This window comes from Dendronephthya gigantea, unplaced genomic scaffold (assembly GCF_004324835.1).
Source record: "Dendronephthya gigantea isolate DGI-Jeju-01 unplaced genomic scaffold, DenGig_1.0 000092F, whole genome shotgun sequence".
NCBI classification, from domain to species: domain Eukaryota; kingdom Metazoa; phylum Cnidaria; class Anthozoa; order Malacalcyonacea; family Nephtheidae; genus Dendronephthya; species Dendronephthya gigantea.
This window is the reverse complement of record NW_021163102.1, coordinates 141,060-161,827: the sequence shown is the minus strand read 5'-3', so window position 1 is coordinate 161,827 and position 20,768 is coordinate 141,060. Positions and strand designations below refer to the sequence as shown.

The following is a 20,768-nucleotide window of genomic DNA, read 5'->3' as shown; positions in this document are numbered from 1 at the left end:
TTCCATACATTTTAGCCACTGTTATAAAGACTCAAATTAATGAACTTTCGTCTTAAATAGCTTAATTTGGGGCTTGTATATTCATATATTCATGCATACATGTTCAACTGAGCGTAAAAACAATCACTATATTACGTCGGGCATAAGACGAAGCAATTCGGTCATTCGGACAGCAATTTCACACCAGTGACGGCACTGCGAGTTTATATGCCCGGCCATGGTAATTCATCTCTGTCCATTTGCTAGCGATTCGGGGTTGGTCTGAATTGTTTTATAAAGAATAGGAGTTATAGGACTACAAAAAATTTGACTTCCGCTTGTTGGTGACAAATTGCGTAGCAAAATAACAAATATACACCGCATGATATCACATATATATCGCAAGCGGAACTGGGAATTGATCAAGTATACATAACAAGTTAAAAGCAATGAAGACGAAGTGGCTCTTTAATTCACTCTCAAAAATGATTATTTTGTTCACAATGTCGGTAATATCAATATTCTATCAAGCTGAAGGTCAAAATATAAGTATAATAAGAGGGGAAAACGATATTTTTACGAATCCTGCTGCCAATGTTAGCTGTAATTCCACCAAGGCTGTTTGCTTTGACAGGAATTGCACATATTGTAAATGTGAAAAGACATGTCACTCTTTTGTACAATCAAGAGGCACTTATGGGGAGTGTGTACCAAACGAATACTTGGTTTACGTTACATGTAAGTAGCTCATGCAATGCAGGTGCATTAGTATAATATAATGCTTCGTAAAACCCTGTGCTTGCAGGTGCATATATATATATATAGTTCGCGCCATTAACCTACTGTAAGTTAGTTGTGAATTGTATACTCAACTAAATTGTAAATAATCAACTATATAAGCTTTGTATGAATTTTTTATAATGAATTTTATTTTCCAACTACTATTGTTTCCAGATCGTGCAGTTGTGCTATATCAACTTAGACCTACTATTGTAATTACTATACATTTCTCAATCTACAGCATATAATTCATCCTTCCTTGTGCAAGACACCACGAATAAATTATGTTTGTATCATTATAGACCATCTAAAATCAGGTTCGTAAAGTTCATATAATTTGCATGCATGAAATTTCCTCATACAATACCATAAAAAAAGTAACAAAAAGGTATTCCATGTCTGTATACATACAAACTAATAATTATCATATATCGCCGTTCGCTATGGAAAATTACAGAAATATCATAAATTCATAAACATTCCAACGTTTCCATGTTTTTCAACATCATGCATGACCTGAAAGGCACCTTAAGGCTTTATTTACCTCGCTTCTTTTGAGTTTGCTTTCTGGTCTGCCTTTTCTTCAAGTTATTGTGATCTGAACATTTATTTACCTTCAAGCAATTTTCAGAAAGTGCGTGTATACTTTAATTTCAGTGTATAATTGTTACAGATATGTCATAGCAACCAAGTGCGAAAATAATGCTGGGAGACGCTGGTTTTGGACAAAAAATGGACAACTTTTGAATTTAGAAAGGCTTGAATGTATCAGCGTCGGCCAAATCGCCAACTACCTCATACTTACGCAATGCGACGTACAAAAGAAAAGGCAAATATGGACTTGCAGGAAAAATTATCCGTATTTTCTTTGGCAACAAAAATCGCGGGGGTACTTGCACTATGAATACCCCGAAAGATATAAGTTTTATTATGTACTTAGCCGCGCAGAGAGAGCTGGAATTCTTAAATGGAAACGGTATGGTTTAAACCGAACAATATGTTCAATAGGTAAGTTATAAATAACAACGAGGTATAACCGCAAGCCGATCAGCCCCCCACCCCAAATAACACATGAAACCGATTTCCATTATATGCATGTGACTAAAATAGATGTCGTTTAAAGGGGGATTACAACGGCTTTTTGTCATCAGTTCTGTTCGATCGGCCATTACGGCCAATAATTACAGCATGCAAGCTATCACTATATATAACCTTCGTTAATTGTTTATGCAGGTTTCTAACACTATTGGTTTGTGTTTGACGCATTTTTTGGGATGAATTAACTTTTAGTAGTAAATTATGCAACTTAATATTTCATAAATACTGATTTCAAAAGTTTTTTGACACACCCTGTATGTAACGTCTTTATTAGTTCTCTGTGGACTATTTAAGCAATCTCAGGACCGGTAAACATGCTTCCTTTTTACCGGGAAAAACCTAGCAACATACGTTAAGGCTGAAAAATTTTTAAAAGCATTTCCAAGCATTCGTCTCCTAAATTACCATGATATAAGGGGGGGGGGGTGGTACTTGCCACAACTTGCGAAAAATCATGAACACGCAAATAATATTTGAAGAAATATTTTGAAGAAGTATTCATTTTTCAATTATTTTTGAGCAGCTGTTGGATGTGAAATCTTCCATGATGGTTCATCCATGCTTATTTTAAATACAACACGGAATTGTGAACGGAAAGCAGAATGTTTGCATGGGGGGAAAGAAATAGATATTTCCGATGCTGCTGAGTGTTCTCTTCTGCCAAATGAAGGACAGTACTTACACAAAGATCAATGGAAATCATTGCTGGTGGAAAATGAACCTTTCAAAATAGAAACGAGCAAAACCAAAACGTCATTTAAGGTATATAGCTATATATATATATATACATTGGGTTTATTTAAAAGCGAGATTACTGTAGTTGCCGTACGTATCTTTATATAAACACAGTTGACAACATTGTTGTTATCTAGCTTAGTCTGTCCACTTCGAGAAAAGAAATTAAGTTCCTACAGATTGGACAAACGCGTACTTACTAAGAGGCTATGCGTACTTCGGATTATAGTTTGTAGGTACACCAAAACAAACTAATTACTTATAATTATGTTCGCAGTTGCATGATCAAACGTGTATACAATATTTTTCAAGAAAAAACCCATTTTTGTTACAGCGGCAGAGAAGACGTTTTCTAACATTTTACTGAACTAAAGTAAATAATACTGATTAACAGGAAATACTTTAAAACGATACATTGCTGCTGCATGTGATGTCCGTTACTGATATATATATTCACATGCACTCACTCAATTGTTGTAGAGATTTACTTTCTTTTAAAGTGGGATTTACTGCAAACACCAGAAAGTTGGAAAGGAATAATTGTTAAAGTACAGTTTCAATGCAAAGTTGGTGGAGATAAAGAAAATGAAACAAGAGTCTACTGTGTCTTGATTAAATACACAGGACTTTTTACTGGTACGTATACATGCATGTGTATAAAAATGAAACACTTGACCCGCTTATGATTATTTATTTAGCCTACAGCTGAAAATTCAATTTATATAAACTGCTTGTTTTGACTTATTTTTAAGGCTTTGAAAAACAAGACGGAAAGAATGATCATCGTGAGGAAAACAAATCTCGCACTAATGTTATAATCGTATCTATCTTGGTAATTACTCTTTTTGTTGTTATTGGACTGGTCGTGTACCTTGGATACAGAAACAAAAACAGGTAAACACTACCTGCATGATAATACAGCAAGTAATGCCAACAATAGATTTATTGTAATGATGGTTTTCAAGAGATATTAAAACAATGGTATATTTTACTAATTTTTTTCTGAAATTATAAAAGGCTGCTGCAAGCTTGGACGTAGAAGCAGGGTCGATCTTTCAATATTTATGCATATACAATTGTTATGCCCAATTGTTATATGCACAATTGTTAGTATTAAAATAACAATTATTATTGCCACACGACTCAAAACGTCTATATTAAGTTTAGATAAAACAATTATCTAAAAGGTACATTGTTGATGGGTAATTATTACCACTTCTTTATTATATACATCATTTTTACTTTTTTATTAGATTGGTCACCTTATGCAGAAACATACAAAAACCTGGTAACACGATTTTGCATATATAATTTTCCGGTTATAACGCATAGTATAAAATATTTTAGCTCTTCTTTTTAATTCTAATAGCCACAGATGTAACAAGAAACACATCTCCCGGACAAAAGTCTGGTATTTCAAACAACCCGATCTACAACTCCAGCGACAATTATAAACATTCAGCCCAAAATGATTGTGAACTGTACGAGACAACTGATGCTGAGCATGTGTATTCGTATGCTAATTCTGATCATGAACCCGACGAGCAACTGCAGCCAAACTTAACAAATGATTATGCTCTACCCGATGACCACACGAGAATCGGTCAGCAGAAAATCGCGCGAGAAGATGAAGAGGAGAAGAAAGCGGCCCAAAGTGGAGCAGAACTAAACAATACGAACCAGTCATCACCTGTGTATCACGTTCTTGAAAAAAAGATCTAAACCTGCATATATCTTAACCTAATTGAAACTGCCCTGTGATTCTATTGACATCATTAAAAGGTGGGCAGACCTGGAACAATACATATATTCAACCGTGAATTGTTCATTTTCAGTTCACTTAATATTGTCTCAAAACTTGTTTTCCTTAGCAACTATAGCTACAAAGCATTCTATCTGTACTGTTTTTCTAAGACACCGCGCATGTTGGCAGCATGGTGTCAAATATATTGTATAATGTTTTTATGTTTATACAATCTACCTAAGCAACAAAGTCGTGTGTATGATCATTTGTTCAAAATGCACTACTATATATGGAGGGTGTGCGGTTTTCACTATTACTATAATTATAGTATATATAGTATACTATATAGACGATTAATTCTAGATGTTATTGGTACAGAAAGCATCTCCCAGTATATTATTTATATATATTTAAAGCGCTTTTTTCTAAATTTGCTGGGAGTTAACCATACAAATAATAAGGAAATTCAATAATATAATGCATGGCAATAAACGTAATTCTAAAACCATGCAATATTTCAAAATATTAACTACTTTTATGCTATGTTTTGTAAGTTTCGTACGAAGTTATATTTTCGTCTTCTCATAGTTTATACCCATAGTTTAGAAAGTAAGAAATTCAGTTTGACGCCCGATCACATGCACAAAATATTCCGGCTCCAAAACAGGACCATTCTCTGGGAGATCCAGCTAGACTAAAAGCATACGTGCTCAGATTAAACAAAAATCACTTTTAAACTAAATCCAATATAAAGACAATAAGTGGAATTGAGATCATATTACAATGGTTAAAAAAGTTGTGCATCAAAATAGTAGGCGAAAGCTAAGAAACTTGTTATGCATTGTTATTATCGTCATTCAATATTTCTAATTGAATTGTAATTAAGGAATTACCTCTAGACTAAATTTCCTGCTAATGAGCTACCACAAGTACCACCAAAACCGTCTTTGTTCTGACGAAGTAAATATAGAGGATATATATTATCTTTTATAAATAAAAAAAGAAAGCACTAAGCTATAACTATAAAGGGGTGGCAATGTCAACGAAGAGAAATCTATTGTCATTAATGTTCATAATATCACTTGGAGTTATCTTTCATCCTGACGCACTACAAAAACACGCATGCAGAGTTATTGTTGTTCCGGAATTGCCAAAAATTTGGCACCGCGAGGCGACGTAGCCTTGAGCGAAAAATATTTAAACAATTATATATAAGAAAAAAAATCGCATTCACCATCCTGACAACTACAAACAGGGTATATAGACTTACGAGACGGAGGGAGGATGAGTTTCCATCCGGATTATGTGGGCAGAATTGGTAGTAACGTTGGGCAAATTGTATTAAGCATGCTTGCAGACAATCTTTGCTGTGATAATTCCATAAAAAAGAAACGGCAAATCGCGTGTCCGAGAGTTCAAGTTTCAAAATTTTCCCAGGATGAATGTCCTTGGACCAACACCCGTGCGGTTGTCGATCGGACGGACATTCGTCTAAAAATATGTCACTATATATTCAGATTAAAAAACCTGAAGCACGGAATTAATTGTTCAGCCAATTTCTATACGACATTGCGGATAATCTTTCAAAAGATAAAAGTATTTTGTTTTCCTTTATTCAGCGAGCAAAAAAAACATTCTTTGTTCTAGATTGATTTAGTTGGTAGCTAAGGCCAACGGAAAAGGAAACATAAGTAGTCTTTGAATTGATGCCTTTCATTTTAAAATCATTTTGAGATCTTCCCGATTCACTAGTGGTGGTATAGTTCTGAACTTCCCTTCAACTTCGGAATCTCCTTCAATACCTTTAACACAATTCAGGAGGGCCGAAACAAAAGGTATACGAACCAAGTTTAATACAATGGCGAAACTTTGCAAGGTTTTTTTCTTCCTCATATTTCAAATGACGTTTGAATTTACTTCTTCGATGTATCACATTTATCGCGGTGACATGGACAGGTTTTCGCGCAGTATCTTTCACAAGGTTCCTAAGAATACACCGTGTGGTGATGACGGTTATTGTAGCTGTGAAAATTCGGAAACGTTTACGTATGGCTACGACAAACACGGTCATATAAAAGGAGAATGTACAAGTAACATAAAATTTTTGTCCAAATCAGGTAATTTTCAAATCAATGTGATAAGTTGACTTAGCTAAGGCATATAATATCAGTAACTATATCTGCGACGGCCAAAATACTAATAGGGCTACTTCTAGATATGCTGTCAATCTATACTGCATGCATACACTTATACTGTGGGCGATTGTCTTCTGACGATATACTGCATGTGATCGTTTGAAAGAGTGGCGAACTAAAGACGAATATACAAGCCACTAACATATATGAAACATTTTTCAAAAATATACAAGAGTCAATATACAAGAGACATTTTTATAAGTCAATTAAATATCGCAATAATGAGCTAGGTATAGCCTTGAGATGATAGCCTTTTATAGGATACGACGAGACATGCAGCAAAACATGCACAGGGGTCAGATGAGACTATATATAGTACAGCATTCTAAATCGCACATAAGGTATAAGAAATGAAATAACATGCAATAAAACATGTATACTGTTTAAACATACAATGTACCTTTGAAATAATTGACAAAACAATCATGATGCTAGCATAATGAAGTCTGAAATATTGTGAATACGATATAAGACCAACCAATTATAAATTATATAAGCTTACTATATTCAGATTATATATTGTATAATGCAAACAATCTTTCATTTTAAGGTTGTGAAGCGGTTTCGACCGGCTCTCCCAAGCACACTGAGATACAAATTGTGCATCGACACGATTCATTTCTGACATTTTCTTTGATCACATCCACTGATGGATATCGATGTCATCGGAAAAGTACGAATTACACAATCAGTGGTGATTATGAAAACTGGATGACTACGGGCAGCAATCCTGGAAGTATTATTGTAAAACAGCAAAATATTTTAAAACTGCAGGTATATATAAAGCATGCATGCATACCACTCGGTACGATTATTTGTGATCATGCAGAACACTATAGTTCAAGCAAAAACGACACAGTATAGGCTATATGACAAGTTTTAAATCGATCAAAATATTGATTATTCTCGATTTTGCTTTCAAATGTTCATTACATTATTTACTTTCTCTTTAAGATCAAAAATACTAGTGAACTTCTGTCAATGTATCCTGGAATGTTACTAAAATTACAAATTGAATGTCGATTCTCGAATGGTTTTCCAAGATTTCCAAAAATTGAAAAATGTTTACTACTTAAAATTGAGGGAAAAACAAACGTAAGTATTCTATTTGTTATTTGGCTTGGATGTATGAATTCTTATTTGTTGTCTTGTTTGCACTGTCTCTGCTGTCTACCGGCCATCCATATAATCGTTTATTAAATTGTTTAACAACAATTAATTGTACCTAAAAGGGTAGTTTTTGTTTTAAGCCGGTTTTATTCACTTAACGATATTTTTCACGCGAAGCGAATTTATTCTCTTGTATTTGAGCAATTTGTTTAGGATGGTTGCGGTCGAGAGATTTGAATAAAAAGTCGCTTCGCACGAAAATTGCCGTTATTATGAAAAACCGCGGCCTTACTTGTGGGCTTTCAGAAACAACCTTATAAAACCTTTGCTACGTGAATTTATTTTAAAACTAAATATTTTTATGTGCATGCAGATCACCACAAATTTAGTGCCACCTAACGTCACAACATTTTCACCTACACCATCAACAAAAATATCAACCCAACAAGCGCCAGAAATAATAATGGCACCACAGACAGGTTTCAATACAAAAATATCCTCGATGGCCCCGAAGACCATTTTATCGACCACAGTCACCCCATCAATATCAGATCCAGAAAGCGATAACCGTGAGAGTAAGAAAGGCGACTCGAGTAGCCTGGTACCCATCCTGGTGCCAACTCTATTTGCATTTGTCTTGATAGTCGTGTTATTTGGGATCTTTATGCTTCGAAGTCGGTTAAGGTAAACTGGAAATGTTTCGTGCACTTGTTGTTGTAGTTGTAGCCGTTATAAAACTTATATCTATCTATCTATATAACTTCAATTGTGGCTTCTTTTTATAAAGATCATCATCCGCGAGCATTAAAAAGGATTTTCACAACAGTAAGTATTGTTTCTGGGTTTAGTGTAAAGTTACGTCATGTTCTCTCAACTTAATTTCTCGTGCATTGCGTGGGCTTTGTACGAAGGCTGGATAGCGCTATCCACCGGATAGTGGTTCTTTCAATCGCTTTAAAATCGCCCGTTGTCAGTGGGTATAACTTTGATTAAATCTCAGTATTTCTAAATTAGGGAACCTCTAATAATTTGTCGCTTCAAAGCTGAAATTATATTGCTTTTCAAGCGTTTTTAGAACGGTTGAAAAAATCACTATCCGATGAATAGCGCTATCCAGCTTTCTTATACAACCGCCCAGCTTCTTAAATGCTTTGAATGCATTATGGAACACCAAAAATTACGGAATAATTAATAAATTCCTACAATAATTAATAAGTGCCTGGACATTTCATTGGCCAAAAACCACGTTTCAAAGTTATTTGCTTTTACTTCTAAGCGCCAAAAAACATTTCACCAGACCAGGCAGATCCTACGAAAGCACCTCAAGACTCCTCTCAATCCTACGACACGCCCGAAAGTCTGATATATACAACGCCGACTCACGATGCTGCTTACGAAAACACAAACGTGTTACGCCAAAGCGCTGCGAGCTATTACGAGTTCGACGATGAGGACGGCTATGCCGCCTGTGGCGATCCACGATTGCGGGATGGAAGTGAAAGCCACGTTGGCCACATATCAGCGCAGCCAACATCCACAAATTCCATCTACAAACGTTTACGAAAACAACGACTTGGCCCTAGCTCCAGAATCAACTGAGAAGGGTAATGATAACTTGGGATATCTGAATCACTCATTAGAGAAAGACGCTTCACGCGAAAACATCTATGACAGAGTTGCAGAAGATCCACAAGAACCTTTTTACAGCGTTTTAGAAAAACCAAACTAAATGTATACTTTTATTTTTTAATACTTTTATTTCGTACTAAATGTATATACATTTATAAAATAGATTTTTTGCTGTGTAGATGTAAATGTAAATAGACATGCAGGAGACCATTTTTATACTAAAGTATAGACACTGAGACAAATATTTATCCAAAACAATGTAAGATTTCTATACTCACTCATATAATCCGTCGTATAACTAATCATACAGAATGTATATTGAAACATTGATATAATAACACTTCAAAATTAAGACTCAGCAATACTCAATATATACATAATTATTCAAACTCGGAATACGTTTACTCTCCGTTAATTTATATTTTCCGTTTTCACTGAATGATATCTATAGTTAGACTCTCTCATTATTCGTGATCTTTGCATGGATTCCTGATTGATTCTAAAAAGATTACTTCTGCTTTGGATTCGCAAAATTTTATACGCCAACTAGCTAACTACCATGGCAACAAAACCACTGTTTACTTTTATGTTTCACAAAAAAACAACTAAACTATATTGTATACGCGCGTAGTTCTGACTATAAAGTAAACGCATGTTAACTTTTCCCAGAAAACGAGGGCTATGACCTGGAATATATGAAATATCATACAGATATATTTCTATTGCGTGATGTATATAGATAAGATTGATTAAGTGTACCAATAAAGGTGGGAGAATAATCTTCATAATGACAAAGTTCTCTTTCAACGTCTTTCATTTCCCAAAAGTTCACAACCTCCGTAGTTATCGCTATACAAATGTTCATGCAAATGGCACGACAGTCGATACTTGAAAGGGAGGCTTTGTTCTAATAATTAATATGCAAGGGGTGTTCAGAATTAAACGATTGAAAATAATTATTGTAACTTTCATATGAGCATTTTTTTCGACGTTGAGGACTTTGTTTGAAATATCGAAGATAAACTTGGAGCATGTTCCTGGACTAATGGCATATAATAACCAAAGTATGATACAATGGAAGCAGGTTGTTAAGATTTGTGGACTATTCTTTGTTGTTCTGGGAATTCAATGGCTTTTTCAATCTACATGGCAGACTTACGACCCTTACGGTTTATCAGCTACGACAATTTATCGCAGCTCAGTCGATACATTCTCCACACATATTCCGTATCAAATTACTGGAAACTTATTGATGTGGAGTTTTAAAAAGCAGAGTTGCTTGGACTCCGAAATATTTTCCTATAATGAATGGTCACATACAGGACAATGTGAGGAGAATCGCAGATTCGTGCTCCAGTCGAGTGAGTTAATTGAATACATCGCCGAGGATTTTATTAATAGTTTATTGATAACTAATGTAAAACGTAGTTATACCATATTATACTGAGTGAATGATTTGAATGAACTCATACTGAGGAATTACTAATGACGTGGCTTACCACTTTAGATTTAACAGGAGATAAAGCAGATAATTATCATATTCAGTTAAAATAATTTTAAAAAAAAGTTGCGTAATGTTCTAATCTGCACAATATCTAATGATATAACAATTTGTTGTTAAACTCATATAGGTTGCACCTCATTCTCAAACTTTGACTGGATAAAAATCCTATACGTTAAGCATTTGCACCCACGATTCTCATTTACTGCCCGAGGAACATGTACATTGCAAGGTATGGAATATAATGTATATGGGAATCATGAAGCCTGGCAGCTCACAGCGAATATACTGGGAAATATTTCCATCGAAAATCGCCCGTTTGATAAAACTATACAGGTAAAGTAACTAACTATTATACTTTGAAATGTTTATTGAAATCTTGATTAAAGTCCTAATTTATGCACATTATAGGTTTTCTTTTTCATACATATAAAATTTATAACGATAATGAGAGTGGATATTCGTCGTAAGTAGCACTATATGCCGCTGATATAATTACATTTTCTTCCGTGATAGATCAATAATCCTGGTGAATTTCGTTCGACGTTTTCTGGAATTTTACTCAAGTTAAAAATTAAATGTGTCAGAAATCGGAAAAAGGGAGAAAAAGATTCCACAGATATGTGCTTAATATTCAAAGTTCAAGGTAGAACAAACGTAAGTGTATCACATTTTTCTCCTTAAAGAAAATAATTACCATACATGCAAGCTGGGCATCCTACTTATTTGCGTTAGTCTTATAGCTCTGTTTGTTCATGTTTACAAAATTCATTTTCTGAAATCACAATTTCTCAACCATTCGCTGGAAGTTATTCGTAAAATGTCAAAGTATTTAGCGCGGTAAGGCTTCTCAACGTGTATCTGGTCAATGAGATAGTCGATCCTTTCTGATCAATGACAATGAGATAGCCCTTATTAATCATTGGGGTAAAACATTGAAAACCAAGCTTTTAATCGAGGAATCGCTAAGAAGCTCTCCGAGATCTCCGACCCAATGAGTTTGAATGCGAGTGAGCTTTTAGAATACAGGAGTGAGTGATTATTCTAATCTAGAGTTGCTACCATGCACCTTTTGAAGTTGTAAGAAAATTTCTACAGAAAGAAATTAGTTATAATTGTATATCTACAGTTACTCATGTACTAATTTCCATCGCCGCAAATGTTCTTACAATTTCAAAAAGTGGTAGCAACTCCAGCCTAGAATAATCCTTGGACTAAGTGTTTCCCATTTATGTATATCATTTCAGACTACACCAGATAGAAAAAGGCATATTGGTCGTGAAAGTGACCTTACCTTGGAATCTAATCTGGTATCGGTAATTTCGCTTTTGTGCGTCTTAATAGTCGTGCTCATTGGAATGCTAATTTCCTACTCCAGAAGACAAAGGTAAAATTATTGACTTTCAAGATATCTTGTCATTCGGAATTTGTTTTTTACTATCCGCATTGTGTTTCTATATATAGTCTTTAAAGTTGTTTGGAATTTTTGTTGTGTTTTTGTTCTTTTCTTTCTTTGCGCCGACATTACGTTGTGAATGAAATTTAAACTAATTTAAATCCTTTGTATGTTATAGATTCCCTAAATTAGAAGAAAGTAAACACGTCAAACCAACTAGCGTTCCAGAGCCTATTTAAAGGTTAATTTTCGACAGGCGGAGAGAAAGAGGGTGCGCCCACGGTAACCTGTATTTTTGTAAATTTCGATACTTTTTCTATAAATGACCACTATATATTACATTAAACTAGCCGACTTTCCAACGTTTATTTTCGCAGTTTACTTTGTCCTTTACAAGAGTGTGAGCTTTAATTTGGTGGATGGAAAATAGATGAACTTCAGTCTTCAGCCGACCTTCTTTCTCCGCCCGTGGAAAATTGAACCCCTAAAACTTTGACATTTTTTATGCCACATAGTTTTTTACAGTTTTAAATTACAGTTTTACTATAATTTTTACGTGCATTCGAAAAACAGTAAACCGAAAATGGAACAATTATTGTATTCTTCAAAATATTCGAGGCTTGTGTGAAAATTTCTTGCCAAAAAAATAATGAAAATATATAATGGTGAGCAATCTTCGGGCAAAAGTTTTCGAGTCAAGCTTCATACCACTCTAGCAAGTTTCCAACGCACACATTTCACTTGAAAGGTTAAGAAATAAAACGGCAAATGACCTGGTTTTCACACTTAATAATTCACAGTCTAGACTTTTACAAAACGCCTTTCCAACTAAAAGAGATGACCTTAGGACCTTTATGGAAGTGACAATTGACGTTGATTTCTTGTAGGACAATTGGACATAGTAACCTGGGTACTAGTACCGAGTGCTCATCCGCAAACTGCAATACCCCCTTTTTCGCATGCTTCTGCAAAGGGCCCAATATCTGAGTAGTCCGGCCATCTTGAATGGCATCGCAAATAATTTATTGACATTATAACAACTGTATTCTTATTAAACACCCGTTGGTGTAGGAAGGTTACCAAATCAACACTCCTCATCCTCATCTTCATCAAAAAGACCACAAAATATTATAATGTCATGCTAACGACACTATTCCAACTACAAACGGATGTACCAACCCTTCATATGCAAAATAGATGTAATTAGCGTAGGCATAGTCATTTAGCTCACAATAAGAAATTGTCGAATTATACTGTTAAGGAGCTATTAAACTGAAAACAATATTGAAAGTTCATAAGGTCTTTAAAAGACAAACTTATCGAATCTATGTATATGTATTTATAGAAAATCATTAGTATATTATTTAAAGCTATGTCTATTGGTCTATGGACATTTTTGGGGTCAGTATTATGTGTGTTAAAGATCAATGGACTTTTGATGAATGTTACAAGAGGATATCGGGACTCAATATACACAAACATTCAACAGATACCAACTACTGCCCGTATTGGTTTGATATGTGATGATGGAGCTAGGTTTTGCAGGTGTAAAAAAAATACAAATTATGTCCGCGGTAAATGTGTTAAGGATCATGAAATAGTCGAAGACAGATCCAGTAAGTACTTCAAAATTTATAATAATAGAGTTTAGACATCAACAGATCCTTTTATAAACTTTGAGGCAGGAAAAGAGATAAATATACTGTGAATTTTTCAATGTATCAAACCACGAGAAATAGCCAAGAAAGCCTTTTTCTGAGAAGCTTTGACTGCATGCATTGTAATAATAAAGTGGTAAAGAGTTTATACACGGGTAATGATGATTACCAACTTTGTTACAGAATACACCCATTTCCATTTGTCTTGTTTGAAAAATATATCCTTCAAAAGCTCAATTATCAGCTTGCAGTCCATTAATACATAACTAATTAAGATCCCTGTTCCAAATAAACATGAAAAATTGCGAAAATAGCAACTGAAGTTTACGCTTTATTCTACATGTAAAAATTTATTCTAAATGTAAGACAGGCGGGTGCTTTTAATGTTATAACTAGCGTATTAAAAAGGAGCCGGTGCTTGTGTGGTCTGGGCAGATCAGGTTATCCCGAATAGGGCCAAATGGTCCATTTCTTTCGCGACATGTGTATACTGCGTGGCTAATCAGGACATATATGTCGCCTGAAACAATGTTAAAACTTTGGAAGTAGGGATATCCGCTTAAATATAAACATGCTGTAAAACTAGCATAAACATTTTGCTGGGCTCAGATGAAGGATTTTCGTGACTTACGTTCCTACTAGAATCAAACATTTCTACTTTTATTAAAAGCATGTATCCCTGTTTCAAAAGCAAAATATAAACAAGATACTCGAGACTTGTCTCACTTCCTGTGATATGAAGACTTGTACGTGCGAAACATATTGTTAATAGTTCTTTACATACGGAATCACAAAAAACATCTGAATTGTCTCAAATTTGATGTACATGTAATGTACTATATACCCTAAACGACAATGATATTCAATCTTTATCGATGTCGAGATGACCCTGTATGTACATTTATCTTATCCACGCATGCGCAGATTGTGCCAAGTTATTTGTTATGTGTATATTACTATATAATCCTTTGAATATAACTGAGTTCCTATATACTGGCCATACACGCGAATTACATTTTAGCTGGGTTGAAGGCATGCAGGATTGAAAATAAAGTAAAAAGATGAAGTTCAATGCAAGTGTCAGAAAACAATGACATATTTCATTGTTCTTAATTATCGCGGAGGTATAACACAGAAAAAACCACAAATTTCAAGAATGCGGTCAAATATTGAGCCACCCACATTAAAAAGGAAGCAGCGCCAAATATCCACACGATTTGTCTGACAAATAAACGCGAAAGGTCTGACACATTTACACGAATATTTATATACATACTCACCTGCATGAACACACGGTCACATATATTGATGAAAATTAGCAAGCCTCGCAACGTCATATTCAAAACTGTAAAATGAATGAAATACTCAATTTTAATTATCAAGAGCAATCGCTGCCATCATATTGATATCTTTAAACAACAACCCCGCCATGCAGAACGACTTTAAATGGCATTATTAGCTATTCGGCTTAATTTAACTTTTTAAACTAGTAGCAGTTTATAAAAAGATAATATAGAGCTGCCTTGAGACGTATGCAAAAGCCAGTGTGTCAAAAAGTTAGTTAAATTTAGCTTTAAATTAGCTCGGCCTGTTGTATAAAAGCTAGTTAGCTTCTAAGTGTAGTTAAGGTCGGAATTGGCCAATCAAAATCGTGTATTTCTGAGTTAACTAGGATTTAACTGTGCAAAATAGAGTTAGATAGTTTTATACAACCGGCCCCAAAAATCAATTCTAGGACTTTTTGGAGTTAAAATACAACTGAACAATGTAGTTAAGAATTTAATTTATACAAATGACCACAGGTTGCTATCGTTTTGCTGATGGAAAGTTCATTAAACTCATCAACACTACACGATGTGCCGCCCATCATGATAGATGTAATCTTGAAATAAAAATACAGGCTCCAATTAATGCTGAGCACACAAAATGTCGACTGGTTTGGGAAACGTCTGCCGTTAGTATCAGCGGTTTCGAGTGGCGTTCTTTTCATGGGGAAGTAGTACCAGGAATTCAACTGAACACCACAGTTTATCCACCAACGTTACAGGTCAGTAACTACAGCTAGGAAGCTTTTTATACTGTAATTGCATGCGCAATATTTTTGTGATCGTGATATTCGTCAACAACAACCGCAATGAAAAAGTTATAAGAAGATTGAGATACTGCGTGAAATCAATGTCGTGAGTTCGAGTGTGAGTGAACCTTTATAGAATACAGAGCTGGAGTGATGAGGTGTGAGTGAGCTTTTAGAATACAGAGCTGGAGTGATATGAGGTGTGAGTGAGCTTTTAGAATACAGAGCTGGAGTGATATGAGGTGTGAGTGAGCTTTTAGAATACAGAGCTGGATCCGGAGTGGTGCGGTATGAGTGAGCTTTTAGAATACAGAGCTGGAGTGATATGAGGTGTGAGTGAGCTTTTTGAATACAGAGCTGGAGTGATATGAGGTGTGAGTGAGCTTTTAGAATACAGAGCTGGAGTGATACGAGGTGTGAGTGAGCTTTTAGAATACAGAGCTGGAGTGATATGAGGTGTGAGTGAGCTTTTAGAATACGGAGCTGGAGTGATATGAGGTGTGAGTGAGCTTTTAGAATACAGAGCTGGAGTGATGAGGTGTGAGTGAACCTTTATAGAATACAGAGCTGGAGTGATGAGGTGTGAGTGAGCTTTTAGACTATATACAGAGCTGGAGTGATATGAGGTGTGAGTGAGCTTTTAGAATACAGAGCTGGAGTGATGAGGTGTGAGTGAGCTTTTAGACTATATACAGAGCTGGAGTGATATGAGGTGTGAGTGAGCTTTTAGAATACAGAGCTGGAGTGATATGAGGTGTGAGTGAGCTTTTAGAATACAGAGCTGGAGTGATATGAGGTGTGAGTGAGCTTTTAGAATACAGAGCTGGAGTGATAAGGTGTGAATGAGCTTTTAGACTATATACAGAGCTGGAGTGATATGAGGTGTGAGTGAGCTTTTAGAATACAGAGCTGGATCCGGAGTGGTGCGGTATGAGTGAGCTTTTAGAATACAGAGCTGGAGTGATATGAGGTGTGAGTGAGCTTTTTGAATACAGAACTGGAGTGATATGAGGTGTGAGTGAGCTTTTAGAATACAGAGCTGGAGTGATACGAGGTGTGAGTGAGCTTTTAGAATACAGAGCTGGAGTGATATGAGGTGTGAGTGAGCTTTTAGAATACAGAGCTGGAGTGATATGAGGTGTGAGTGAGCTTTTAGAATACAGAGCTGGAGTGATATGAGGTGTGAGTGAGCTTTTAGAATACAGAGCTGGATCCGGAGTGGTGCGGTATGAGTGAGCTTTTAGAATACAGAGCTGGAGTGATATGAGGTGTGAGTGAGCTTTTTGAATACAGAGCTGGAGTGATATGAGGTGTGAGTGAGCTTTTAGAATACAGAGCTGGAGTGATACGAGGTGTGAGTGAGCTTTTAGAATACAGAGCTGGAGTGATATGAGGTGTGAGTGAGCTTTTAGAATACGGAGCTGGAGTGATATGAGGTGTGAGTGAGCTTTTAGAATACAGAGCTGGAGTGATGAGGTGTGAGTGAACCTTTATAGAATACAGAGCTGGAGTGATGAGGTGTGAGTGAGCTTTTAGACTATATACAGAGCTGGAGTGATATGAGGTGTGAGTGAGCTTTTAGAATACAGAGCTGGAGTGATATGAGGTGTGAGTGAGCTTTTGAATACAGAGCTGGAGTGATATGAGGTGTGAGTGAGCTTTTAGAATACAGAGCTGGAGTGATGAGGTGTGAGTGAGCTTTTAGAATACAGAGCTGGAGTGATATGAGGTGTGAGTGAGCTTGTAGAATACGGAGCTGGAGTGATATGAGGTGTGAGTGAGCTTTTAGAATACAGAGCTGGAGTGATGAGGTGTGAGTGAACCTTTATAGAATACAGAGCTGGAGTGATGAGTGTGAGTGAGCTTTTAGACTATATACAGAGCTGGAGTGATATGAGGTGTGAGTGAGCTTTTAGAATACAGAGCTGGAGTGATAAGGTGTGAATGAGCTTTTAGACTATATACAGAGCTGGAGTGATATGAGGTGTGAGTGAGCTTTTAGAATACAGAGCTGGATCCGGAGTGGTGCGGTATGAGTGAGCTTTTAGAATACAGAGCTGGAGTGATATGAGGTGTGAGTGAGCTTTTTGAATACAGAGCTGGAGTGATATGAGGTGTGAGTGAGCTTTTAGAATACAGAGCTGTAGTGATATGAGGTGTGAGTGAGCTTTTAGAATACAGAGCTGGAGTGATATGAGGTGTGAGTGAGCTTTTAGAATACAGAGCTGGAGTGATATGCATGAGGTGTGAGTGAGCCTTTAGAACACAGAGCTGGAGTGATATGAGGTGTGAGTGAGCTTTTAGAACACAGAGCTGGAGTGATATGAGGTGTGAGTGAGCTTTTAGAACACAGAGCTGGAGTGATATAAAGTGTGAGTGAGCCTTTAGAATACAGAGCGGGAGTGGTGAGGTGTGAGTGAGCTTTAAGAATACAGAGCTGGAGTGATATGAGGTGTGATTTGTGAGTGTGCTTTTAGAATACGGAGCTGAAAAGCGAATTTTAAATTCAATCCGTGCTTTAGTAGTCCCAGCATGAAGGAAAACGTTCTTAAATAAAAAAATCCATGTATCAAAATTTTAGATCATCAATGTACGTGATTTCCTATCCAAATGGAAAGGTCACTTGATCAGATTTGATATAGAGTGTAGGAATGATAATGGAAGTTCAGAACATAATTGTACACTATTCAAGGTTGAAGGAACAGCAACCGAGGAAGTAAGTGTAATTATTTATTCTACATTTTAATAATAATATAGACGTGATACTAATCCTTAACGCGGTACACTACTGTCACTACCCACTTTTATTCGTCCAAATATTCCAATTTAATTCTATTACCAAAAATTATTCAGGCCAAGATTTGCCATTGTCAAAGAATCAAATGATTTTAATTTATTTCATTAAATGTAATAACAAAAAAAAGTAATGAATTCCTACAATGCACGACCATTAATAATGACAGATTATGTAACGTACGCCTCACTTCGATTCGTTGAGTCAAAAGATTTTTGTTCATACAATTAGTATTGTTATATATATATCTTCATAATGGGGATCAACAACATGGCTCGCATTATAAAAAAGGTTCGTTTTGTTGAAAAAAATATATCAAAATAATTTCGTAGATTCCAGATCAAACAGCGAATACTCCATCTACAATATCAACGCTAAGTATGATGTCATCGTCTCCGTCATCATTTCATTCGGAGAAGCTAACAACTCCATCGCAAAAACTATCTTCAACGGAAATATCACCTTCAGAAAGGGACAGTCAAGATGAAAACGATGACGATGAAAGCTCTCCCATTTTAATTCCTATCATCATTTCAGCTTCCATCTTGTTTTGTTTATTGTTAGCAGCGACGGTGATAATAATTGTTTGCAAACGACAACAAAAGTATGTTATATCTACACTGTTATTTTAAGTAAATGCATCTGAATTGACTTTCCTTACTTTACGTTTAGTAAGTTTAGTGGTGCCTTAAAGTTTGAGGAATGATTCCTGTTAAAGAACATTTTATACTCATCCTTATCTTTTATCATTGTAGGAAGTTTGAAGGCGAAAACCAAAACGAAGAACATATTTACGAAGGTACGATAACGTTATAGTTGTGTCCAGCTTTACTATGCGCGCTGAAATATATAAACGACCAGACACTAGATTTATTTAAATTGTCATTATGTGCGGATAGGGAGCTAGTGACTAACAACACGGATTATCAGTAAGGTATATGCAGCCAGTCTTTCTGCAGCCAAAGCATAGGGGTGGCGTTAATTATATAGAACAATATTTACCACGTAAATTTTTTTCTTGATGGTTATAGTTGCAATCATAGGCATACAGTTGTATACAAATATTTCAAATTACATGTCGTAAAAAGTTCATTTTTCGTACTATCAAAGATTTCGGAGTAAAATAGAGTATAGGTATAAAAAACTAACATATACAATATTACCTTTTTGGTTCGTTGTTGTTTAATAAAATCAAATTTAAACCGCCGCTTTGACTACGCTGAATCTGAAAACAATTCAGGAAAACTTATATTCCTTTTGACGAGCTTTAACCGAGGGTCATGCAGATTATTCGGTTTTTGAACTAGCAAGATGTACCTCGTGTTTTGTAGTAGAAACAAAAAGTCACATTGCATGAAATTTTTCATCCATAGAAGCTCATCCTGTAGATAAAGGACCAGTATCTCCTATCTACATGGACATAGACAATCTGACAAGAAGCAAGAGCAAGAAGAGAAACAGCAGCCGAAAGGCAAATGGCAGTCAAACCTACGATGAACCAAAAAATCCCTTTTACCACACCCTGGAGAGAACAACAACAGATCGTACGAATGATAATAATGGCATTTATGAAGAAATAGACGATATACTAAAGTCACCTAGTCCTAAATCAAAACCAAAGCAATTTGAAGAAGAAATGGATGTTTAATGGATGTTTAATTGGGACATGTCTTACATCATGCTCAAACTACGGGTCGCTATAATAGACACTTTAAATGAAGTGGATTGCACGTTTTACTTTAACTTTACTTTAAACTATGCTAAAAGAAGAAAAAATCTTTCTTAAAAACGTGGATAAAAAAAAATTTAATCAAGAAAAAGTATATAAAAATATATATACTGTATATAAGTATAGACTGTATTTCAGAAATATGGAAAATAATGTATATAGTTATTATGAGAAGTTTTTTCAATAACAAAATTATATTAATCATATAAATCATTTATATAGTTGCAAATTAAAATGAATCCTCTCCTGCTACACATGACTCTCGTCATATATCACTGCTTTATTGCAGTGACCATTGCATATAGCAATAATACATAAGTTTAAATGCACATATTTTAACCTTAAT

At 35.4% G+C, this 20,768-nt stretch overlaps 2 protein-coding genes across 3 annotated transcripts; both read left to right on the top strand.

Moving 5' to 3' along the window:
• Positions 1-215: 215 nt before the first annotated feature.
• Positions 216-4,436, top strand: LOC114533485. The gene is made up of 8 exons (XM_028555014.1): positions 216-717; positions 1,001-1,076; positions 1,433-1,767; positions 2,381-2,619; positions 3,093-3,228; positions 3,345-3,486; positions 3,846-3,880; positions 3,962-4,436. The coding sequence occupies exons 1-8, from the start codon at positions 429-431 to the stop codon at positions 4,312-4,314; spliced, it is 1,605 nt and encodes a 534-aa protein (XP_028410815.1). The 5' UTR covers positions 216-428; the 3' UTR covers positions 4,315-4,436.
• Positions 4,437-13,497: 9,061 nt separating this feature from the next.
• On the top strand, positions 13,498-20,483 carry LOC114533462. Of its 2 annotated transcripts, XM_028554980.1 has the most exons (7): positions 13,498-13,783; positions 15,628-15,872; positions 18,481-18,615; positions 19,026-19,071; positions 19,258-19,297; positions 19,449-19,492; positions 20,067-20,483. In XM_028554980.1, exons 1-7 carry the CDS (start codon positions 13,540-13,542, stop codon positions 20,339-20,341), a joined length of 1,029 nt encoding a protein of 342 aa, XP_028410781.1. In that variant the 5' UTR covers positions 13,498-13,539; the 3' UTR covers positions 20,342-20,483. The 2 variants fall into 2 exon arrangements, with proteins under 2 accessions (XP_028410781.1, XP_028410780.1); XM_028554979.1 differs by having other exon boundaries at positions 19,026-19,297.
• The last annotated feature ends 285 nt before the right edge of the window (positions 20,484-20,768 follow it).

Coding starts and splice junctions, on each gene's coding strand:
- LOC114533485 (XM_028555014.1), top strand. CDS start 429: ATGAAGACGAAGTGGCTCTTTAATTCACTCTCAAAAATGATTATTTTG. Junction 1,768..2,380: donor CCGAACAATATGTTCAATAG/GTAAGTTATAAA, acceptor ATTTTTGAGCAG/CTGTTGGATGTGAAATCTTC. Junction 3,487..3,845: donor GGATACAGAAACAAAAACAG/GTAAACACTACC, acceptor CTTTTTTATTAG/ATTGGTCACCTTATGCAGAA.
- LOC114533462 (XM_028554979.1), top strand. CDS start 13,540: ATGTCTATTGGTCTATGGACATTTTTGGGGTCAGTATTATGTGTGTTA. Junction 13,784..15,627: donor AATAGTCGAAGACAGATCCA/GTAAGTACTTCA, acceptor AAATGACCACAG/GTTGCTATCGTTTTGCTGAT. Junction 19,298..19,448: donor GTTTGCAAACGACAACAAAA/GTATGTTATATC, acceptor TTATCATTGTAG/GAAGTTTGAAGGCGAAAACC.